Here is a 25,772-nt window from a genome sequence, read left to right on the forward strand (position 1 = left end):
TTAAAGTGCTTTGCGGAGTTTGGAGCTTTCCTAGTTGCCGCCGCCTTCTTTTGGCTTGTGTCATTGCAGCCTCTGTCAAGTTTCTCAGGTTGCGCATGCATTCCTTAGACACTCGAATAAACTCTTCTCATCTTTTTTTGGGTTTGGGTTGGTGTTTTGACTGTACTAAAAGGGAAAAGTGTGAAGCACATTGTAAAGCGCTTTGGGAGGTCTTCATTGACTTGAAAAGCGCTATATAAATGCAGATCATTTACATTTACAATGGATAGATGTTGTTTAAAACGAACTGGCAAACATTCACTTAAATGGAAAGTGAATGCGACCGTTGGAGTGGTTTGTTGGCAAGCAAAGCCTCGCTTCAAAATGGACTAAAATATTAGTATTGAGCCAAAATCTGCGGTTGTTCAAAATTGATATAGTGGTATGTTTTCTTAAAAATCAGTACATTTTAAGGGTAGAAAGTAAGAAGTGTGTTATTAGTAATCGGAGGTCGGATTGAGAAGGCACGAGTCGAGGTGGTTTAGCACGAAGCCTCATATGTCCTACATGCGCCTGCGTGGGTTTCCTCCAGGCACTCCGGTTTCCTCCCACATGCATGCATGTCAGGTTAATAGGTCCAAATTGTCCCTAAGCGCGAATAGATGAGTGTGTTTGTCAGTCTGTGTGCCCTGCAACTGGCAGGGTTTCCACTACCCGAAGATGGGCTGCGGCACCTTCCCGACCTTATAAGTGGCACAGAAGATGGATGGATGTCTCTTAGATTGGTGACGAGTAATCTGCCTTTTGTCAATTTTAATCGATTCTAGGAAGGAACTTGATTAAAATCTCCAGCCCTTTGGACTTTGAACTCTTGAAAAATTGTATGTACTAGAATAAGTGACAAAGGAATAAATGCAACTGAAGGGTCATGTTTAGCACCATCAAAGGAATGCCCTTTCTTTTGCCTTTTATTAAATGAGAAATTGGTTGATTTTTATAAATACTGAACTATTTTGATATGTCCACTATCAGGAAATACATTTAAATCAATATTGTACAATATATTTTGAAATTTAGCATCAATTCTTCAAATGGCAGGTTCTACTACAATCTCTTAGGCTTGACTTCCATTACAACATCTTCAGCATGAATGTACACAGAAAGGATAATCAATACGTAGGCATATACTCAACACATTTTGAAATGGCTTCACAAAAAGCAATGTCATATTCCCAAACACGTACGCGGGATTAAACAGTCAAAAATAATAGCACTAGAAAAGTTGTTCAATGATCGTGCTCTTCATCTCACACAGACTCTGACTGTAACCAATAGAATGATAACAAATGGAGTAATATTGCTGCCAAAGAACCGTATTGCACTGTAACGTCCCTTTTGCAGACTTACTTAAAGCTCTTTGACCTCAATTTCCTCAACTCATTTGACGCTAAAAATGGAAACTGGTGAGCCAGCTCACTGTTCAGCGTAAGGAACTATGAGACCAAGATTGAGCTTCCTCAGATTCCATGTAAAACACATCGTAGAAAGATTAGTCCATGTATCGCTTCACGTCTGTGTCTTTGTGCCTGTGTGATATGAAACGACAAAAACAAATGGGGCAGCTTAAAGAAGTACAAAATGTCTACTAGCAAATTTCTCAGAAAAGGACTCAATAGTAGAAATTTGGGTGTATTAAAAAAAAAAAAAAAGGAAAAAACCCTTTGACCTCATTAAACATTTTACTCTTGTTTTATTGTCCGCGCAAATTCTCCACCACTGTATGACATCACTGTGCAACAATAGAATGAATTGGGTGCCTTGTAGGACCAAACTAGTACAACAATAACTGCACACACTTAAAACAAGGGCTACTTGTTCCATTTGTGACTCTCTAAAACGTAGTACTTTGCAAAATCATACTGTACATTTCGTGCAGTTTTCCTTTACCGTGACATTTTACTGGTACATTTTTGAGTTATTTCTACAAGTGCACAGTGATGACAGTAATTATGGGATGTTAAAAACGCTTAAACTGCTTGCAATGGCTTCTAACGAGAGGTAAGATCAGGCCTAAAAAATTCCAACCCAGCTACAGCATGACTAATAACTTGATTTGAGCAACCAAGCCCCAAAACAAACCTGGATTTCCCCATTTTATTTGTGAGGACTCAGGAGGAAGAGGTGTGATTTTAGGCAAATTACGAGTTGGGCTCTCGTTTTACATCTGACCTTTTAACCCAGAAGTGGACCACCCAGTCCTTAAGGACCTGCGTGTTTTTGAAATTATATTTTGTCCCTGCTGACCACCAGAGTCTTCTGTTTGCGCATGCGCAGTTCGAGAAATACATACCAAAATAAGTCATCATACCTGTGGTCCAGGCATATCTATCAATTCCAGTTTCACTACAGGTTAACTTTCTTCAGAATCATCTCGCATGAACACAAGGAGTGACAAGATGCTCTTGCATAAGAGGTAAGATCTGAAGCCCAACCCGAAACTTCCTCCTCCCGAGTCCTCCCAAAATCAAATATGAAATTCGTTTATTCTTCGTGGTCAGTCCTTTATATCAAGTTATTTGGTTGGGGTGTGTCGGGCTTTGATAGTCGTGGGCCCGTGACGGGCTGGATTTTTTTTAGGTTAGATCTTATCAGTATCTGGTGATCATCCGGGACTCATAGAACTGTGGTTACATTGGTAACGTTTTCTTCAACACAGGTTATTCTAATCAACAGGTGCATTAGCAGGCTGGCAGGAACTTTAGCTGATCACCTGAGTTAAAAAAGAGAAAGCTACAAAAACATGCAGGACAATCAGCATTTGGACGAGAGTGCCCACACATGCATTCCACTGGTGCAATCAGTCAAATGACTTTAAAAGGTGATAGACTTTGGCAGCTGCTGTCCGGCAGGGGGCATCCCACCAAAGTCTGGGCTAGATCGAACCCCAGAGGTGGGCAGTCCTGAGAACTTGGAGTGTCCGGGGGGAGACCTGGTGTACAAAAGTGGCGCTGGGAAAGCGGAATAGTCCCTGGGACCCCGAGCAAATGACTTGGGCTTGAGGCACAGCTGGGGTGAGAGTCTGTCGGCGAATCCAGGCGGGGGAGGAGGGATGACAATGGAGTCCACTACCCAGCGGTCCTCTCCTTCATATTCTGGCTCCTGAGGCAGACTGGGGAGAGCGCAGCGCAGAGGCAGCAGAGGAGACGGAGGCGGGGGGATGAAGAGTGGGGACTGGGGCATAGGGTTTGTAGAGGGGTCATAGTCCCCAGGTAACAGGACCTCTTCCGGGGTGGAGCCCAGCAACCTCTCTGGGCAGTCGTCGTCCGCCTCAGAGAGGTTATCGTACTGAGAAGTGTTTGAAGGCCGCCTGTTGGCCGAAGATGCTGGGACGTGCAGCGACACGGGGAATTTGGTGGGCTTGGGGGGCGGGTGCCTGGAGGATGGGGTTGTCATTACTCCACAAGGGGGCGACATAAACTCCTGGGGAGATCCTATCACCGAATCTGAATGGGCTTTCTGCTCCTCTACGGAGTCAAACAAGGGTGGCGGTGGCAGGTCAGGCAAATCCAATATTTCTGCATGCAAGCTGAATTCATCTGGGGGAGGGGCTTCATACAAGGAGGGCAAATCTGTCACCTCTTCCTGAGTGTCCGTGGATGATTGCAGTTTGCCTTTTTGTGCCTTTTTGCCAAGGCTCTCCTTAATATCTCCAGCGTAATTGACTTCAACAAAGGCTTTAGCTGGTTTGGGAGGTATGGGAGGCGCTCTGCAAGGCATTGCGGGAGAAGACGTGGCTTTTGTGAGCAACGTGGAAGGGTCAGGCGCCCGCAGGGTGGGAGTGCTGGACCTGCTGGAGCTTTTTGAGGCCTGAGACTTGATGCTCTGCTGAGTAAAGCTCTCTTTGTTTGGCTGAAGCTCGGTTTTGACCCTGAGAGAAGAGTTGGACCGAGTGAGAAGATGAAGTGGCCTCTCTTGACCCAAGGGCATCTTTGGTTGCTCCTCAGACTTTGCTAGAAAGGAAATATTGTAAATTGACGTTAAAGTTGCAAAATAACTTGACAAGAGAAAGTCACTACAAGGCGCTACTTTTTTGTACATTTAAAACACTGCAGCCTACAATATGAGAGGGCCTATATTTTTTAAAAAACAACAATGGTTGCGAGGGTGTCAGTTGCAGCTTCAGGTGTGCGCCGGCCCCTTCCTGAGAATGTACTTAGCTGCAGCACCCGGCACGGACGCGACACGGCACAAAGTAACATTGTGCCGAGGTACGGCTGTAGACCCCTAAGCCACAATACTTTTAAAAGTATCTACAAAATTAGGTGCATCAAGTGATCCCTCTTGGACAGTCTGCATTAAAAAGAGTTCTAATCATTGGGAAATATTGTACCAGGAGAAGGTTGGTCCAACTTTTTACTACGTAGCTCAGACATGGCCGCCTGCAGCTGCTCCACCACTACGTCATCTGGTAGTATGAAGGAAACGGACAGCTGCTCCTGCAGGAACTCCCGCAGCTCCTCCAAATGACATTTCAGCAAGCGCTCTTTTTGGACACAAAGTAAAGGGACGACATCATTAATATGGTGCAAATGGAGAATCTCACGACATGTCTGAACTTCAAATTCACAAATGAATTGCCAAACAATTGGTGATACATTTACTGTGTATGAAGTAGTGGAAAATACGATGGACAAAATTGGGAATGCATCGTTAAAATTGAATGATGCTGCATACGGTAACTGTTCTGCCTTTGGGAAACATATAAAGTGGTCTTCAAGGGCCCCACTGGTTAACATGTTAATTGTTTGTTGCTAAAAGGAAAGAAAAGAAAAGTCCAGAACTTCAACGGCAGCTCAGACACCAACCTTCGAACACTGGTTGCAAATCCTTTTTTGTTGTTCCTTTTGGACAATAACGCATTGTGATTACTCAAATGAAGAATTTTGTTCATGTTAACGTTTTGTACCGAATTAAGTATTTGTGTTTGGATTTTTGTTGAATGATACTGCATATGGTAACTGTTCTGCCTTTAAGAAAAAGTTTTCAAGTGCCGTCTTGTGGTTAACATGTTGCGAAAATGATTTCTAGGGGTGAAACCCGATGCCAATGGAAATATGTGTACTATGAAATAACATTTTAATTTAAATTTTTTACGCAATCCTAGCTTTTACTGAAACTTTGCTCCCATATGCGCTTTATAGTCCAGCGCGCATTGTATATGAAAAATATTGATCAGAAAATACTATATTTTTAGAATTTGGTGCACCTCATGGTGCAGAGGATACGGTATTTGAAAAATGAATCTGAAACCCTTGTCATGAAACGGGTAGAGAGCCTTGTCCACAGTTAAAGATTATCATCATCAAATTAGCTGTGTCTCAGGAGAAACAGATTGCCCTACTCTTATAAAATAACATCAATTCATGATACTGCACTTTAGGCTGGTTCTACTATCCCTTGTGTCAAACTGTGGACACAACCAATGAAAAGGCATCCTCGCATTCTTCTCCACAGCAACCACTTGCATTATGTAAGCCACCCGGTCAGGAAGCAGCCAATCAGATGTCTTCACATGACCGTATAGCAACAGCAGCCGTGTAGAGTCCAACATGCGAGATGAGGTGAAAAAGACCCATCAAAGGGGCCGTTACTCACTTTTGTGTAATTTTAGGGTCGTGTAAGCCATGGCTGTCAGCATTTTCTCGCCTTCTAGAATGTAGATGTCCCATAGGCGCAGGGTGAGCGTGAAGGGGCTCTGAGACAAAACAAGAAACGACACAGAAAAATTCATTATGAACCATAGCATATGCTGGGTAAAGGGATTTGTTCATAACAAAATAGTTCAAGGGTCTGGAACGTATGGCTCGTTTCATGAGATAAAGTAAGGACTATACTAATCTTCTCTTCTTTGCTCCAATTGTGGTAAATGAAAAGCTGAAACGATGCCTGAAGTACTGGGTTAAGTGTAAATATACAGAGGGGAGGTTGGTCGAACTTTTGACTACGTAGCTCAGACATGGCTGCCTACAGTATTGGCCCCACAAGAACCTTTTGACAGATTGCCATATTCCAGGCTTTTAATTTACATATATAAAACACTCAATAACATTTTCTTGGGATCAACAATATGTACGACTCAATTGTGAAGAGAAACCAAATGTATTCAACAATTTGTATCCTGGTGTTGCAAAAATATTGGCCCCTTTGAGTTGATACTTTATAGAACCTCCTTTTGCTGCAATCACAGCCACAAGTCTTTTTGGGGTATGTCTCTAAGTTTTGCACATCTTGAAACAGAAATCTTTGCCGATTTTTACTTACGAAACAGCTCAAATTCCTTAAGGTGTGATTGTGATAGTTTATGCACAGCGTTTTTCAGATTTTTCCACAAATCCTGCCCAAGGACACTTTGACATCCAACTCTGAGGAGCCTGGAGTCCAGCCTGCGAGCTCTTGGTCCAAGAATGAGCGCTGTACCTCCTGAGCTACTGCCGCCTCACTCGACCCCATCTCATGCAGTTATTCTGACATTCTATTGTATTATTTCATAGTATAAGCCAGAAAATGTGAGAAATAGGTGCCGTCTTTAATTTCATTGAATGTAGTCTTGAAAAGGTCTTAGTTTTTTAAATTTGAATGGAAAAGTCTAGGGGCAAACCTGTCAGTAAATGTGACTTAATATCCAAAAAGCACCTTTAACATTGACCGGTTCAGAAATTCTGGAGTCTGTAAGCAGCACTAAGAAAAAAGGGGTGAACTGTATTTATTTATTTTTTAACGCCTAAGTGTCATATAGAGGCAGAGCTACAAAATTCCTAAGCAAATTATATTGAGAAACAGACCAGGAATTTTACTTCTAAGTGCAACAGTGGCTAGTTTACTCCATAAACAAAAACAGTAGAACACCGACCTAGCAATTTGCTTCATTACAACCAGCCAATATAGTCTACAGTCCTAGGGTTAAAGATCCAAGACTGCGTAGAGACTTGGGCAGGTCAATGACTTTTTGGAAGAAGACAAAAAAAATCCCAGTTTTTACAATCCAAAATAGAGGGAAAAACAGGCCTACCAGCATGTTGCGAGGCTTGTGTTGGTCAGAAATTATTTTGTTAACTCATTCAGTGCCAAACGTTTCATCAAAGGGTAAGTTCTGATGCCAGCTAATTTTAGCCATTGTGACTTATTGAAGGCCTGCAGAAAATTGAGCTCTGTAGCTATACAAGCATATGAACGCTTGAACCCTCAACTTTAATTAGAAAAAGTATGTTTCTACCTTTTACAATTGTCAGTGTCTGAAATAACGCCTGCCCGGACGCCAAGGGCGTGCATCTTTTACGTCAGGCGTACAACTTACAAAACGTCTTCGCCCGGGTGGCCGACAACTTTTTCAAGGAAAAAAAATAATTATTTTTTTCAAATCAAACGTTTGCTTTATTCCGATTACGAAATCTTCGTTCAGTTTGGAAAATTCTGAATTTCAGTTCATTTGTCAATTTGCATACTTGACAGCCGATCAGAAGCCTGCATAGAATAACTTCGTCCATCCGGACTGTCCAGAGCGTTATAGGGTTGCGCATTTGCATATAATTTACCAAAGTAGACGCACAGAGAACACGAGAAAAATGGATAAGTGGTTAGGAATCAAGCCAAAACCTCAGCCTCAGAAGAAATATTCAAAATAAGCTAACAAAATTTATGACGCTACAAAACGTAAACATACATTAAAAGCATCGTGGAAAGAGGAGTTTACGTGGCTTGTCAAGTCATTTTTATTTGTATAGCCCTTAATCACAAAGAGTCTCAAAGGGCTGCACAGGTTATTGCATAGCCTATTATTTCAGACTATTATTACACCATCCCCTGATCTGGAACCAACATGAGGGCAAGGAAAAACTCAAAAACCTCAACATGAGGAAAATGAAGAAACCTTAAGAAGGGACCGCACATGTGGTTTCCCCCTTTCAGGATTACAAGACAGTAAAGGATGTTGCAATTACAAATAATACACAGATATTGTCAACAAAAAATATAGGTTATTCATATGCTATAGAGTAGAAGTGTGTTTTAAGCTTAGATTTAAACATTTCCACTGAGGTTGCAGATCGATTCTCAGGGGGGGGAGCATTCCACAGCGTGCCCGGATGGAGAACGCTCTCGAACCTGCGGAACACTTCTTGGCTCTTGGGATCACCAGTAGACCGGCGCTTTCAGAACGAAGGCTTCATACCGGAACATAGGGGGAAATCAGATCTGAAAGATATGAAGGAGCAAGTCCATGTATGATTTTGTATAATACTAAAAGAACCTTGAAATCACATCTTAGGCTAACAGGGAGCCAATGCAGGTTAGCCAAAATCGGCGTGATGTGATCGGACTTTTTTGTCCTAGTTAAAAGCCTCGCTGCAGCATTTTGTACCACCTGAAGACTCTTGATTCTGGACTTCGGGAGACCGGAGAGTAGTGCATTACAGTAATTGAGCCGGGAGGTAACAATTATAATCTCCGCATCCGACTGGGACAGCATAGGACGAATTTTAGCAATGTTGCAAAGATGGAAGAAAGCGGTTCTAGTAATTTTCTTCACATGTGTTTGAAAGGACAGATCGGGGTCAAATATGACACCTAAATTTTTAACTGAGTCACTGTGTTATGTGACATTTGTCAATGTTCACAGCAGTTTTTGAGAATAAGTCACGGCATTTGGATGGACCAATAACCAACATTTCGGTCTTTTCAGAGTTAAGACGCAAGAAATTAAGTGACATCCACTCTTTTATCTCAGTGAGGCAGGCCTCCAAATTTCCACAATTTAGTGTGGCAGATTCCTCCAATGGAAGATATAGTTGAGTGTCATCTGCGTAGCAGTGGAAACTGATATTATACTTGCGAATAATATCACCTAATGGAAGCATGTAAATGCTGAAAAGAAGGGGAACAAGAACTGAACCCTGCGGAACACCACAGGAAACACTAAAGGGCTCAGATGTCATTTCGCCATATTTAACACAGTGCGTCCTATACGAGAGAAAGGATCTGAACCATGAGGACGGTTCCTGAGAGACCAATCCATTTATTCAACCGTTATAGTAAGATATTATGGTCCACTCTGTCAAAAGCAGCTCTAAAGTCCAGCAGCAGCAAAAGTGATGAAGCGCCAGAGTCCATTGCCAGTAGGAGATCATTGGTTACCTTAATCAGAGGTGTCTCAGTAGAATGGTTAGCCCTGAATCCTGACAATTGCATTGATTCAAAAAGATTGTTCTCGGATATGAAATCATTCAGTTGCTGTCCCACTACTTTTTCAAGTACTTTAGAAAGAAATGGTAGGTTTGACACAGGTCTATAATTACATAAGCTTTCTGGATCAAGGTTGGGTCGTTTCAGTGTAGGTTTGATAACAGCGGACTTAAAAGCCACTGGAACTACACCTGAGGAGAGTGACATGTTTATAATATTTAGAACTGAAGGTCCAAGGACCCCAAAGAGACCTTTAATAAGCAAACCCGGAAGCGGGTCAAACAGGCTAGTAGTCGGTTTGGCCGTATTCACCACCTGTTTAAAGGCCCGGTCACACAGCCTTTTGCGTCTGTATTGCAGGTAAAATTTTGTGATTTTTTTTTTGCCTGTGGTGGAAAATGTGCAAAATTGGCCGCCGACTGTTCCACGTCCTTATCGCTGGTAACCGAGGCTGCATTGCTGTGCCGCTCGCGGTTACCCGTGGTCTAAAGTTTTGAGCAGCGCAAAACTTTTTCGCGCGGCCAACCGCGTGTGAATTTCTTACCGCGTGTAAAGCACGGCTGTATCTCGTCTGTATCGCGATCTCAAAAGCGTCCAACAGCGTCTGCTTCACGGGCAGAAATTTCTGGCCGTGATTCAGCCTCGATACGCCCGTGAAAGGCTGTGTGACCGGGCCTCAAGATTATCGAGTGACAGTTCACTAAATCGGGACAAATTCCCTGGACAGCCACCATGTCGTACGTCTATAGATTTCAGCCCTTTAATATGTGATGTATTAACACTGTCTTTAGAAATTTCTTCATGGATGCATTGAATCTTCTTATAAAAGAAGACCATAAAGTCATGGGCTGAATGGGTAGAACTATCTGGGATAATCTGTTGCCTTGTGAGCGATGCTACAGTGTCGAAAAGGATTTTGGGTTGGTTCTTTTGTGACGCAATCTCCTTTGAAAGGTGGGCTGATTTTGCAGAGGCAAGGGCCGCTTTATACTTTAACAAGCTGTCACACCAGGTTTGATGGAAAACCTCAAGCTTGGTAGCGCTCCATTTTCTTTCAGATTTCCTGCATTCTTGTTTAAGGGATCTAGTTTCATCAGTAAACCAAGGCGTGCGTCTATTAGGTCGTGATTTAAGCCGCGCTACTGAATCCAGGACACTAGTCAGGGTAGCATTAAACTTATGAGTGAGTCGATAGAGCCTTTGTAAGAAGGAAAGGACGCAACTGCTCCTGAAAGAAGATCAGAGACCTCAAAAACTGTGCGAGTGCTTATATTGCGTCCGCTAAGTCCTTCAGCTTTTTTAGTACTACATTTAGCTAGCACCTCGAATGTGACTAAATAATGATCAGAAATAACTGTAGTACACGGTAACACTGTCATGTTTGAGGTTGAAACTCCTCGAGTCAGAACCAAGTCTAGCGTGTTTCCATGTTTATGAGTTGGCAAATCAACCAGTTGATTAAAAGCAAATGTATCAATTAGAGACCGAAACACAACAGTAAGTGAACTGAGTGGGGAGTTCATATGAATGTTAAAGTCCCCCATAATTATTTTTTTGTCTGCATAGGTTACTAGGTCAGACAAAAGTTCAGAGAATTCATCTAAGAAAGCTGCGTATGGCCCTGGTGCGCGATAAATAGTTACTACATAAATTGACAATAGAGAGGACCGCATAATAAGAGCCTCGAACGCCTTATAATTATTAGAGGTACGAGGAGTAAATTTGAGTGGGTTTTTTTTTCAGAAATTAGCGCGACACCGCCACCCTTCTTCAAAGGGCGTGCTACATGGCTGTTCACGTAGTCTTAAGGAGAAACCTCATTTAACGGTAAAAACTCATCCGGTCTCAACCAAGTTTCACATAGACCAATCAAGTTAAGTTTGTAATCACGAATATGATCAACAAGTAAAGCTTTGGGCGCAAGCGAGCTAATATATAAAAGACCAAATTATAGCTTTGCTGAATCGTTTAACTTAGCTGAAGTCTTTGTAGAGATCGTTACAAGATGTCGCCGTTTAGGCGTGTTGAGTTTCAGTCATCGGTTGAGTTTCAGGCGTCGGTTGACCGGTAAGATCGATGAAGAAATAATAGTGGAATTAGGCTCATGTTCTTCTCTGTCGTTTCGCCGATGTGGCTCCTTCGGCTTCGCACACTTCACACACTTCCCCGCACGACAACCCCGCTTCTGCTTTCTGTACCTACGCCGTCCACGCCGCTTCGTAGGTGGGGTGGCCAACCACGGAGATCCTGGGTCTCTTTGTATCTCGTTCATGATATCATAGGTGGAATAAAAAGTGCCCATAAAGTCGAAATTCAGACTCACACCCAATTGAATAAGTTCCTCCCGACTATAAGTGTTATTGGCCAAAGAAAAAAAGACATGAGAACGGTAATAAATAGAAGATTAGCTGGAGAGCAACGAGCCGCAGCATCCATGTGCGCCGCCATCAAACATTGCATGAATGATGAGTAAATACAGGTACATGCTGATGGCAGATGGAAAACAGCTATGTCATATACATGCAATGAATTTTATAAGTAGATTAATAATAAACTTAACTTTAAAGTGTTGTTCTTTTATATATTCTGATGATCAATCCTTAATATTTTGCAACAATGTTTTTTTTTTGTGATTAGTCGTCTTACTGTGTTTCAAGTTGTGAAAAATGGGGCAGGTGTCTTTATGGCTGGGAAAGCAACTTTTCAGAGTTGTCTGCCCTGGTGTCCTGTAACTTTTTTTCACCTGTCAGACACTGCAATTGTGTAGTAAACAACAGTTGAGCATTGAGGTTTTTGAAAATACTCATTTCCAATAAATCTGAGAAAAGTGGCTTTTTGTGAAAAGATGCATTTCAATCAAAACTTTTACTTTGGTGATACCTCTGATGTCTAAATACTGTTTGCCAAAAACACAAGGCCACTTTGCTTGCAAAATAAAAGGTCTTATGGTGTGAGACTAAATCATGTTTGATTATTTAATTTTTTTGTATATTCCAAGAGTCTTCAATGCGATACCACGGCAATACATGAGGAAAAAAGATACCATAAGCCAGTCAATTTTTTCTCTTTTGCATTTACCTGCAAAAATTATGTTCATTGTCAAGTCAATGAATAGAAAATTAGCTAAAGAGCTGTGAGCCGCTGCGTCCATGAGCGCCGCCATCTACAAAGGTTAATGTCCGTTTATAAAGGAACCATTTCATCCAATTGTTTTGAAACACTTAAAAACATACAAGTAAATATATTTATTCACAAATAAAAAGTATTAAAAGTTATAGCAAAATAATATATCCCTTCTTAAACACTAAATGTGATCATTTGTATTGTAAAACAATGCAGTAGGGCTACTTTAGATGTGATTTATCGCATCAAATTTAATATCTTCATAAATAGATTTGATTAAAAAAAAAGTACAGAATGTAGCCAGCTATTTTAATGTTGGTCATGGGTGGAATGACAACTTAAGTTTTTATGGGGGTACACAAAAGGGGCATATGCTAAGAAATCCAGTTGAGTGCAATCGCGTTGCCTTGAACAGCGCATCCGTAAGTTCTACTATTAGTCAAATAACACCTAAATGTTTTGTTTCCTCAAAGGTTCTCTGGTTGATAAATGGTAGTGAATACAGCTATACGGTAAATTAATTAAAGTGGCACGTAGCTCTGGCGATATGCAGTGGCCGTATTTAAAACTGCAGGTCATTTTCTGACATAATGCTTCTCACAGCTTTGTTTGCGGGTCGGATTCAATTTGGTGTCGAGCCTGATCCGTCCACCAGGCCGTAGTATGACCTCCACCTAGGTAGCAGGTAGTTAGATCACAGACTTGGCTTGAAGCACGAGACGGTTTACAGATCTTTGGGTTCAAGACTTGAGTTACTCGGTTTATGTTACAAAACCAACAGATTATGCAATCTCAAACAGTAGAACCAGGTTATGTTTTACTATGGGAGTTTTTGGTTCATACCGCACAAATATCAAAAAAGCCTCATTCACTACCAGCCCAGTAAAAATAGTTGGCGTCTGCAGCACTGAATGAGTTGTTGTGCTTTTAATTGACACATCGACTCCTCGCTACTGAGTGCTTTTGTTTTCACTGCTTTGCTAATTTTGAATTCAATGGAATTGTCTTTATTGTCATTAATATCAGCATATCTGCATTGTGTTCTGTTAGACAGCACACAGAAAATGCTATCGCAGGGGCAGGTTAGGGAGGGCTTTCTATGTTGGATGGGCGTGACTGTATGCTGTCAGTCAAACAGTGGCCACAAAAGCAAACAGCGGAGCATGACAACAGCAAGCAGCTTTGGCGGCTCAGTACGTTGAAAAGAAATTCCTCAATTAGACCGAACTCTAAGGAAAGTCAGAATGCAGCAGGTGCTCCTTGGATTGTTTTTGCATTATTCATCACTCTTGTATTTTAAACATCGAAGAGACTAGACTGAAGTCGAGGTTACCTGATGCTAAAGTGCTGAAAGCTAGACGCTCCCTAAATGGCTCTCTTATTCTGAAAGGAATGGCCCTCCAATTTTAATGTACTTTTATAAAATGACAATAAAGACCATTTATTCAACTGCAATTATGTGTTGTTTCATGTGTAGATCTATAGTTGTCATTTAGTTACTGTCATATACTCTCAGTCGATAAAGAAGTCATCTTGAGCCAAGTTTTCTCTTTGAAGGTGCAGCGCTAGCTACTACAGATTTTGACCTTTAACAGGGGGTTTTGGTCCCCATTAACTGTGATAACTGTAACTCAAATAAAGTGAGTAGAAAAAAAAGCCCTTACTCTGTCAATGAAGCACTGTAGGAACCACTTGGTGGTGTAAACCCCGCAGGTCATCTGCTCCTTGTCCTGTGAAGAACAAAATCTGGTTAACTTGCCTGACCGGCACGTGAACGTGATTTTGACAAAATAAAACACGGAATGTGCCCTCCCTCACCAGGTGCTTCCTGAGTTTGGGCAACATTTTGGACAGTATCCGCTCATGGTGGGCCTGGAAACGCTGCAGTTTGGGAAATCCCGGGATAAAAAAACCTGGCGCAGTGGAAAAACACACATCAGCAGACCATACATGGTGGGTGGGAGAGACATCATATTTGAAATTAAAACATATACGCCGTGGTAGAGGTCACCGTTGTTTTTAAAGCTGAGGACAACTTCTTTCTTAGTGATTAGTTCAAAGAGCTACCAGGTTGAAATGTTTCTTTTTGAAATGTTAACAGTTATTACAATGTAATTATTATGTTATTACTGAGTTTCTATTATTAGAATTGGGGCTAAAATAGGCTCTGTCAACCACAAAAGCATCTTCCTTGAAAAAAGGCACACGGTAATTATTTATCCAGTATAATCAACAGGATAGTTCTGGGGTAGGCAACCCGCGACTCAGGAGCAACATGCGGCTTGTTAGCGCTGTAAAAGTATTTATAAATTGAAAAAAATGGAAGGGAAATATATTTTTATTTTATAATGGTTTCTGTAGTGAAACAAACATGACACAAAAGTTTTTTTGAAATTTTAAAAATGTGCAGAATAAATATTACATTTCAACGCCGGGTGTTACTACATAACTATGAGACGAGAGAGAAATCAACTCCTTCGCTTGTTTTCCTCTCCCCAGTCTTTCTTGTTAAAGCTGAGCAGAAAGCAAGCTCCACCCCTATTAAAGCGGCAGTGTCACAATTTACGCTGCGCTCCTTTTAAACAGAAGTCACATTAAACGGGAGCACAATGCTGTCAGTAGCACTTTTGTTTCAGTATATATTTTGAGTGACACTTAGGGATACGATTCATGTTTTGTTGCTCAAGCTGAAGGTGGCTGCCTTTAGTATCAAGAGAGAGAGAGAGAAGAGGATGCTGCTGTGCTTTACCCATGCACTGACGTTTTTTGACAACTGCACATAAATCAATCTTTAAATGCATTAATGTGATTTTATTTCCTTTACCTTATGAAAAGGCTGCAATTTCATTTTTTGAAATGCATTCCACGTTTTATTGTACTTTTGGTTGCAGTAAAGGGGCACTTAATGCACGTTCCAGGTCTTTTTGTTTTTTTGATACTTAAAATGAAATTGACATCAAAATTGGATTTTCGAATTTTATTTCTTTAATTTTATCAAAGAAATTTAACATACTGTAATTCTTTAATATTGTAATGACATACAACTTAATCAAGTCGAACTGTGCTTATTTGCATAGTCCTTAATCACAAGAAGTTTCAAAGTGCTGTACAGACTCGAGAAGGGGTGGCTAACCCAGTCCTGGAGAGCCGCACGTCCTGCATGTTTTGGAGGTTTCTCTGCTCCAATACAAGTGATTCCAATAACCTGGATCATTATCGAGCTCTCACAAAGCCTGCTAACAGGCTGAAAATTGGCGTCACCTGTGTTGGAGCAGAGATACCTCCAAAACATGCAGGACGTGCGGCTCTCCAGGATCGGGTTAGCCACCCTTAGACCAGAGACTATTATTACACCATCCCCAGATCTAAAACCTACACGAGGGCAAGGAAAAACTCAAAAACCTCAATGTGAGGAAAATTTAGAAATCTTGAGAAGGGACCGCACATGAGGTTATCCCCCTTCCAGAGGATGACCAGGCTGCAACGGATGTTGCAATAACAAACAATACACGGATATTGTCAACATGAAATATAGATCATTCATAAGCTATTGAATTTAGGTGTGTTTTAAACCTAGATTTAAAGTAGAATATCAAAGAGCAGAGCATTCCACAGCACCAAGTCATTTTAATGTAGACTTATATAGCTAATATAAAAACACACAGCAGGTGTTGCCACCATTATGAGGCTTATATAAAGCTTTTCATTTTGAGGCTCCAGACAAATATATCCTTTTTGCTCCATTATGGCTCTTTGGACATTTTGGGTTGACAAATCCCTGGCATAGTGCTAAAAACATTCTTGCATTTGTATTTATTTAATTACTTACATTCTGTTTTTAATCTGGACACCTGCAAAGAAGATTGCATAGTATGCTAGTTCATTGTTTAGACTATTATTGCACACTGTTTGTTATTTTCACTATTATGCACAATCTTACATCAATGTCACTATCGACCAATGATGTTACTATTCTCGGATTTCCACATCCACGAAGGCGGATCTGCTTTTTGTAAATTCTGAGGTGTAATAAAAAAAGCGCTAAAAGGAGTGCTTTTTAGAGAGGGTTTGCATTTCTTATTTGAGGATTGGCTCCTCTATTCTTCTTGCAAGTTAGAAATCCATTGATGTCTTCCATAATTTGAGTGTCTTGTAAATAATAAACTTATCAAGTATTAACTCAAGGGTTTACGTTAAAGTTCTAAATAGGGGCTCACAAACCTTTTTGGAAGCTGAAAACTACTTTCTTACCGATTTGTGAGAAGGGCAAACAGTTTATTATCGCTATTCGCATGTTATTACTATGTGGTCACTATGTTGTGTAATTAGTAAATTGTTATTATCAGAAGTGAAGCTAAAATAGAAATAGAATTGTCTTTATTGTCATTGATAACAACGTGGTGAACATTGTTTGCAACAAGATTAGACATGGCACTCCAGTATAAACAGGATAAAGACATAATAAAGACTTGAGAAAAATGAGAAAAGAATGTCAGGATAAATGGGCAAAAGTATTTAGAAGGGAGTGCTTGGGGACTGGCCTTAATAGAATAGAATAGACCTTTACTATAATTGTTATAAAATGAGTTGAACATATTGCGACAACAAAATTGGATGTGGCACTCCAGTTACACATATAGACCGTCTAAGATAAAATATATTTTTTTATAAAAGATAAAAATATAAAAAGAGTTTGGATATATATGAGCACAAAATATTTTACACAAGAAAGTATGGGCAAGTAAAAGCAGAAGATATTTACATTGTGTGTTTACTAACAAGTGATCGTAGTAGTGCAATATGCACTAGTGCAAATAAGCAACATTGTGTAAGCATAGGCATGAATACAAATTTATATCTGTATGAGGTAGTGTGTTTGCATTGGTATTCCTTCTGAAAGAGCGTTTGTGGAGAATTTCAGTTTTTTTGTGCAGTACGTATTTAGACAAGCGATCGCGTGCAAGCTCTCAAAAGTGAACAAACCAAGAAAAATGAAGGCTTCACTGCTTTCACAGGTTGGTGTACATGTTTTGTTCTAGATATATTTTATTATGTGGCTATTATAAGGCAGTTGTAAGGTGACAGCTTCTGTGTAAGTATACACCGGATTTGTAACCAGATTGCTACTACTCTTTGGTGTCAGTAATCTGGGTGGGTAACAGAACTACCTTTTAAATGAAAGTCAGTAGTATGTGTAGCTTAGGAGGTAGAGTGCTTGTTTTGAGAGCAGGTTGAGTTGCAGGTTCAATTCCCAGCTCCTCTGAGTTAAATGTCGAAGTCTCCTTAGGCAATAAACTGAACCCCTATCTAAATGCAGTTCATTTACTATTAACTATATTTCAATGTGTGCAAAACTGTTGATAGGATACTTCTAATAGGATGAATTACAATGACCTATTAGCTATTTCATGGATAGGGTTGCCTAGTTTTTCTTTTGCGGGGGTCCCTGCAGTAAAATTTAACGTGCGATTATGTTATAAATGTATATTATATCAAAAATGTATAAATTTAACAACTGTGTATCCTCCCAATTTGTTTCCATGAAAGTGTTTTGAGACTTACCATGCATGGCATGCTTGCTGTTGGTGAGGAGCTGGGACAGAGCCCAGAAGGCGTCCTCCTCGTTCAGGTACATGAGCAGAATAGCAGCTATCTGACTCATCCCCTGACAGTAGCTCACCTCCTGTAAACGGCACACCAGACGCTTCAACGCTCCGGGCAAATAAGTCAGAGCAATCATTCATAATTGATCAGCTCACACACAGGGAGACTATGCTCTGAATGTCTGATAATGTGCCGTTTGAGTTTTTTGGACTGCATAACAGCAATTTATAAACATTTACAATGATGATTTTACGATTCATTGTAGTCAAATGGGGATGTCTTGATGTCTCACAATTTAATTCCACAGTAACATGAGAAAACTGCGCATGCCCATATTTGGGCCTGGCAATTGCCTATTGACGATACCCACAAAAGAATCCAATTCAATGCCATTACGCCAATGTTAGGAAACATTCTTTACATTTTTGTCTGCTGTCACATAGACGGGAGGACAGAGCCCCCACCTACCCGCCATTACCAACTGGACCCTTCCTCCTGTTTTGCTCTCATGTTCGCCCACTGACCCAGTTTCTATTCAGCAGTTTGTCGAATGGAGGGAAATGTGCAAAAGGGAATTAGCACATGCCCATTTCCTAACGTTCAAACACCTCCTCCATACAGGAAGTGCCAACATATCCCAATCAAGGAGAGATAAAAACAGACTTGCATGCGCACACATGACATTTGGAAACGTGTCAACCTTCTGCCATTGACTAGAACTGGTTTCAGTTATTCTATAAATAGCCTTCAATTGGATTTTTTGTTCCATGTTCTTAATATTCAAGATTAAGTTGATTTGATCATATTAATAATGTGTACTGTACCACGGAGAGACAAAGCACCAATATCCTGATTAACACTTTGATAATAATATGAATTAATGACTTCATTTTTTGATCAGTCACAAAAAACAAATACTTTAGAAATCCTGATTTGTGTGTGTGTGTGTGTGTTCAGTTATTCACTTAAAAGCTTTCAATTGAATTTTCTGTTCCATGTTGTCAATATTAAACAATAATTAAGTTGATGTGTTCATATTTATAATATGTACCACAGAGAGACCTTATTAACACTTTGTTACAGAAAGAAAAATACAGAATCAAGCAAATCAAAACTACTTTATAAATCACAATTTGTGAGTGTGTGTGTCTTATACGCTCTAAAACGGTTGAACCAATTTTTGTGAAAATTTACACAGTTGTAGGTTTTGCAAAATTGATAAACATCTTTTTTTGTGTGTTAGGCGTTTGAGAGGTCTGTAATGCCCTTTGCCGGCGAAATTGGGTGCTGCAGCTCCCGACTACTCCAAGGAGCTGAATTCAATCTTCTGTCACAGGGGTCGGAAACGGATTGCACGTATTTTAATCGTGAGACTTGGCTCAATCCGAAGGGCCCTGATGCTATCATGCAGCTAGCCAGCCGCTCTCTAAAATCGCTTTCTTGCACTGAAAGGAGAAGCACACCAATTTTGTTGCACTTCTTTATGACAAAGACAATTCATTTAACTACAAGTCTGTGTTCTGTGTTTTTTAATTGTAGGTCTACAGTTTTTGTTGTGTTACAGTCGTATACGCTCAGTCAGAAATGATATAATCTGGAGGTAAATTTGACCCTTGGGGGTTTTTATGAAGGTACGGAGCTAGTTAGTAGATTTTCAATTTTTTTTTTCTTCTGTTTTCTGGTCCCCATAACCGCGAGAAAACAAGGGATCTCTGTATTCAATTATTTTCAAATCGACTTTTTGATCATTTTATCAACCACGTTTACAAAAAAAAAGTTTCCTACACTAAGGCCATTGCTTGTATATTTTTGTGAGTAACAGCTTTCTATAGTGATACACACAAGACAGCAATGGCATCATTACATGTTATGCACTCGTGTCCACGTAGGCAAATCAATCCACATAGCTTACTGTGTTGTAGACCGAGTAGGCTGCGAGGACATGAAAGAGTGCTTGTTGCCTAAAAAGGAACACAGAAAAAACAACAGTTACAATTAAAACGTTTTACGGTTTACTGAAGTTGATTAACTCAAGATTAATAAATTCCATTAGCCTGCGTTGCTGCATTTGGATGGTTGGAAGCAGCACTTCCGGGATGCTGACAATACTTTGCTGAGGCAAAGCTTCAAAAAAACTTTCATAATTCCAACATAACGTCAATATAAAATGAATATTCCTAGATTAAAAAAACAGTCAATGTGTTATTTTACATCATGTGAAAAGAAGGACGCTCTAATTGAAGGGGTGGAGTAATTTCAAGATTCAACCAGTAAGAACCACCAGGAAAAGTATGTGAGTGTCTGTATGTGGAGTCAAACTTTGGAACAGAATACAAGATGATCTCAAACAATGTCCAAATATTCAGTTGTTTAAATCTAAATACAAAAAAAAACAGAATTTTCAAAGTTCAGAGAGGATTCAAATGTGATCTGAATGAGATTTAGAGAATAGAACAATTTTATCGCAAATCGATGGTTTAAGACAATAATTAACCTTGTTATTATATCATAACTGGTATTAATGCTACTGTTGTTCTTGTCATTATATTAGTGATTAGTAGCATTAAACAGTTAATAAATGGGTACTATGATGATTATTATTATAAATGCCATGTGGGAATTGGTGTTATTATTATTGTTATCCATTATTTGTTATATGTCAGTGAGCAGAAGCCTTTTCAGTAAATAGACGGGTCAAACTAATTAAGCTTTTTAGCATTATTATAACCATTATCATGCTATTAATCTGTTGTTTGGTTATTATAATATTTATTATTATCATTACCAACTATATGTTTATTATAAATAACTGTTGTTTTTGAACACTTTTATTGTTATTATACTGTACCCATTATATCATCCAAATTCATTCCAATCTAAAAATATATTTTTAACAAAACACCAAGGTGACTAAACATGCTGGTGATGATGCTGAAAACTGAACAAAAACTAAACAAATATAAACACATTCACATACAGTAGAGATAACTTTTAATAAGAACACAAAACAAACATTTACTGGACGGCTCACAATTAGGGCAGACAAGTGGGTGCTGGAGAGATCTGGGTCAAGCTGTTTTTTTGCTGTTGTTGCTTTTTCTTTCTCTTGACTTATGTTCAAAATAAAAATTTCATTCATTCATTCATACTTCAACCACCCTGTTAAGAGAATTCTAACATATGTTTTGCGCTCCAATCAGTGCCCTTTCAATCTCGTGAAAAAGCTTTGGTACATAATGTACATACAAGTTTTGGGACACTGTGAATTTCCCTGCTGGGATGAATAAAGTATCTATCCATCTATCTATCTATCTATCCCTTCACTGTGAGTTTGTTTTCTCAGCCATGCTTGTAAATCACATTTAAAAAACCTACTCCTAAAAAAAGGACTTAGACATCCAACATCTGGAATATACTGAGAAAACAAATAAACAATAATACAGCAGAGACATTTCTTTAAATATTTGAAATTTCTGACAACCACATTGGTCTTTGAACTCACTGTGAGTCCAGTGCGGATTGTAACCAGTTGCTCTGCCTGGGAGAGCCATGATTTTGGTCAAAAGTGTCTTATAAAACAGCTTATTTTAGAGGATGACATTACCATTGTCAAGAATATGGATAATTAGAGAGACAATTATAGATATATTAATTGTGATTGTATTAATCCATAAAGATTAGTGTTAAAAAGCTTTTAATACAAAATGGCTTATAAGACAAATTTAAGAAAAATAGTTATAAGCACAAGTGTGTAATATTTGACCACTAGATGGCACTGTATTGTCTAATGCAAATGAAAAACAGTGCCACAGAGCATAGCGCAGCATCAAGTTAACTGATTACATGGAGGCGACCTCTCGGTAGGGATTCCACTATGTAAATCAAATAAAAATATCTCCACCGATGATTTTTTGTAAAAATGACATTCTTATGGTATATTTGCCTAGTATTTAATTCAACGTTTATGTTTTACTGAATTAAAGTTTTTTGTACCACTAGGAGGCACAAAATATTACACACTGTCCCTTTAACAGTACAATATAATGCCAGGATGTTGTAGGGGCAATGGGTAATGGTAATAGAGTTGATAAATCCTATGCAAACAACAGAGGACGTTGCAACCCTCCTCCATACTTTCAGCCCACACACACCATAGACACCCACAAAATACCATATAAATATACAGGTTACAGATGCTAAAGCAGGAAACGGGCTTGTCTATTGGCATAATTATGTACTGTATATGTAAATATACTTTTAAATAAAATTGTAATCCTGCAAAGTAATCCTTATCTTGACTAAAAATACTTGTAATTTGATTTTGTCTTTTTTTTTGGAAACTAACGGAATACAATTGCATTTTTTTTGTATCCTAATTACGTAACGCCGTTACATGTATTCTGTGTGTGTGTTTATGTGTACAAATCCAAGTGTGGATGTGGGTGTGGCTGTCTTTATTAGGGGTTGGTAGGAAAAAAAGTGTCCAACAGGGCCAGACGGAGCAAAGATTTGGTCTCTATCAGTCCTAACTTTAGGGGAAAACTCGTGTTCACATAACTAAGGCCACATAGCATAACAAAAAGACAAACGAAGGAGATAAAACTATAGGATCATGGCAAATGTGATTGTTCCATATGAGCACTTGTTGCCCATGCACATTTTTGTATGAATGCCGTTTCCTGTGGGGCTTCATGCACGGACAGGAAGACTAATAAAATAGACAGAAGAGGAAGCTACTGATTTAGTCTCTGTTGGACTCCCCAACAACCAAAGAATTCAGAGGTCAAACAAGAACAAACAACTTCAGAAACTGAAAGGAGAATTTTAAATGGTCTCACACAAAAAAAAAGACTGCAAATTTTTGTTCTGAGCAAATGAAAACTTGCATTTTATGCCAAAATCTTTGATGGCCGCCATTTTGAGTGAATGAGTTTAAAGAAAGACTCACTTGACTCCAAAACGGTCCATGAACATGATGTGGTTGCGAAAGGTTCTGTTGACGTCCAAGTCAATCTGTTTGATCTCTGTGGAATAGTTGCGAGCCTGTAGCTTCATTTTCTGAAAGGAAACGAAAAGTCAGATGGACATTTTTGGTTGGAGTAAATTCACGACAAATCGTGTGAGTCACACCTCATATTTCCCCTCATTTCCCCTTTTAACCTTCTCAATGTCCAGAAGTAGGGCCCAGGCCTGGCCTCTTAGCTGGAGGGGGATGCCCTTGTAAATACGTTTTACCAACTGAAACACATTCAACAGTGACATCATCGACAATGACATTTATTAAGGGCAGAGAGATTGTGTCCAAAACAACTTGCAAATATTAATGAGAACGATGCTTGGGAAGTCACTCTAAACCTTTTAATCATAACAATGTGTCCTTTGAGGAATATGAGTTAACCAGAAATTTCATCAGTTTTAAGGGAGGCATTTTGAATCTTGTCATCGACTAAAAAATACGTCACTGATGGATGGAAAAAAATGGTTTGCTCTTGCTCTCCTTCAGTCGTAATCCGCAGGAACAATAATATTCTGTGGAATAGTGGAGTTGCACAAAAAAATATGTAATTTGGGAAAGGATTGAAAACGCACCTTTTCACTGTTTTTATACTTGTTCCAGTTCTTCACCATTTTCAGCCACTTCTCAACACGATCAAGTTCTTGCTGCTTTTGCTGGGAAAGTATGTAGAATATTTAAACGCAAGAACATTTAAATAAAATACAAAATAAAAACGAAAGTTTTTTTTTTCTTGAAAAAGTTCTCAGCCACCCGGGCAGAGACGTTGTGAAAGTTGTACCCCCGACGTAAAAGATGCACGCCCCGAGCGTACAGGCAGGCGTTATTTCAAACACTGCTTATAATGTTATTACTATGCTGTTACTATGTTAATACCAGTTTAATGATTAAAAACAGGGTTAAATAGACTCAGTCATCTATTAAAAAAATAGTTTTACATGAAAACCAAAATGACCCAGCACTGGTGAGCTGTTTCCAAAACAGGGCACCACGTTGGAGACCCCCGATTTAAATAATATGACAACTTACAACCTGCTCGACTTGGGCTTTTTTAAATTCAATGTCTGGTATCACAGCGCGCTGCAGCCCGGCGACATATATAACAATTTTAGCAGCAAGCCAGAATCTCACACAGCATTCTTCCACTACAATCAGTAACTAGACACCAGCTCGGCAGAAGATTGAGCCATTGTAATGAATCTAAACTTAGATCAAATTTATCTTATGACGGGTTTAGTTGGATGTTACTTTTACTAGAATATGCAGGGGTGTCATAATTGCAAGATTAGCAGGTTGCAGCTTAAACCCGTACCTTTTCTTCAATCATACTCGGTGTAGGCAACTCTTTTTCACTAAAACCAAGACAAAACATATACAATTAGCTATAAATTGCATGACTGGAATGAAAATCAAACAAGAATACAGCAGTTGTTGAACTTACTGCAGGAAGCCGAAGCGGTCCGTCACCTTATAGATGCTGTAGTCAGCATCCTCCCAAGGGTCAATGCTGACTCCTTCTTGCCTACCCTGATACAAAACAAATCACAAAGATAAAGAGAAATCGAAATAATAAGGTTCGACGAGATGTGTCTGTGATGATTATGGCAGTTTCCAATTCTCACTTTGTCATATTTGGAAATGATGTCCGCACGTTCCTCTGCTACCAGTGTGTCTATGTCTTTCTTCATGGCTACAAGAAAAGATGGGAGAGTGTCATTTTATAACACACAAAAAAAAAAAAAAAAACGCTAATCTGACTTCTTTGAAGACTGAAAGACACTGAATGCTACAGTTTTGATTTGTTGAATCAAATGTATTTGATTTATTTGATATTGTCTAAAATAAACACTTTAAATTTTCAAATATTTCATTTGTTACTTGTGTTACATTTAAATGTTATTTTCTACAAGAAGCAAAACGTTAGGCTGGATGTTATGAAAGATGTGCTTCCATTTGTTATTAACAAAATCAGGTTTTTTTCAAGAGGGTGGTGTGTAATATTATACACACACATATATCATACATATTCACACATATATCATACACATGAGAGAGAGAGAGAGAGAGAGACAGAGACAGAGACAGAGAGAGAGAGAGATACATATTGTACATATATACACACATATATTATACAGTGAATAAAACAAGTATTTGAACACCCTGCTGTTTTGCTATTTCTCCCACTTAGAAATCATGGAGGAGGCTGCTATTTTCATCGTAGTTGCATGTCCACTGTGAGAGAAATAAACTAAAAAGAAAAATCCAGAAAACACAATGTATGATTTTTAACAATTGATTTGTGTAATATAGCGGCAAATAAGTATTTGAATACCTGAGCAAATGAATGTTAATATTTGGTACAGTACCCTTTGTTTGCTATTACAGAGGTCAAACGTTCCCGATAGTTTTTCACCAGGTTTGAACACACTGCAGGAGGGATCTTGGCCCACTCCTCCACACAGATCTTCTTTAGATCAGTCAGGTTTATGGGCTGTCGCTGAGAAACGCGGAGTTTGGGCTCAGTCCAAAGGTTTTTGATTGGGTTCAGGCCTGGAGACCATGCTAGAAGCTTGATAGGCTTCTTACGGAGCCAATCTTGGTTTTCTTGGCTGTTTGCTCGGATTGTACTCTTCATTCTTCTTCCTCCAAACACGCTTAGTAGAACTATGGTCATAAAGTTCTATTTTGGTCTAATCTGACTACATAACTTTCTCCCATGACTCCTCTGTATCATCCAAATGGTTATATGCAAACTTAAGACGGGCCAACTCCTGTCTTGGAGTTCCGGGCTGATTCCTCACCTTTCTTAGAATCA

General features: G+C 39.4%; 1 protein-coding gene across 1 annotated transcript in view; it reads right to left on the bottom strand.

The window, feature by feature from the left end:
* Positions 1-910: 910 nt before the first annotated feature.
* Positions 911-25,772, bottom strand: part of LOC148363278 (uncharacterized) — a 48,706-nt gene continuing 23,844 nt past the window's right edge. Inside the window, exons 2-14 of the mRNA XM_088340898.1 lie at positions 24,580-24,647; positions 24,399-24,484; positions 24,270-24,309; positions 23,533-23,613; positions 23,074-23,181; positions 22,892-23,001; positions 19,856-19,904; positions 17,902-18,022; positions 14,158-14,252; positions 14,004-14,069; positions 5,635-5,734; positions 4,370-4,522; positions 911-3,989 (exon numbers count right to left, since the gene is read on the bottom strand). Coding sequence (XP_088197024.1) covers positions 2,851-3,989; positions 4,370-4,522; positions 5,635-5,734; positions 14,004-14,069; positions 14,158-14,252; positions 17,902-18,022; positions 19,856-19,904; positions 22,892-23,001; positions 23,074-23,181; positions 23,533-23,613; positions 24,270-24,309; positions 24,399-24,484; positions 24,580-24,645 — 2,214 coding nt within the window. The 5' untranslated portion in view covers positions 24,646-24,647 and the 3' untranslated portion in view covers positions 911-2,850. The remainder of the gene's footprint in view (positions 3,990-4,369; positions 4,523-5,634; positions 5,735-14,003; positions 14,070-14,157; positions 14,253-17,901; positions 18,023-19,855; positions 19,905-22,891; positions 23,002-23,073; positions 23,182-23,532; positions 23,614-24,269; positions 24,310-24,398; positions 24,485-24,579; positions 24,648-25,772) is intronic.

The sequence above is a fragment of the Urocampus carinirostris genome, chromosome 7 (assembly GCF_059441175.1).
Source record: "Urocampus carinirostris isolate Australia breed hairy pipefish chromosome 7, RoL_Ucar_1.0, whole genome shotgun sequence".
NCBI lineage: Eukaryota > Metazoa > Chordata > Actinopteri > Syngnathiformes > Syngnathidae > Urocampus > Urocampus carinirostris.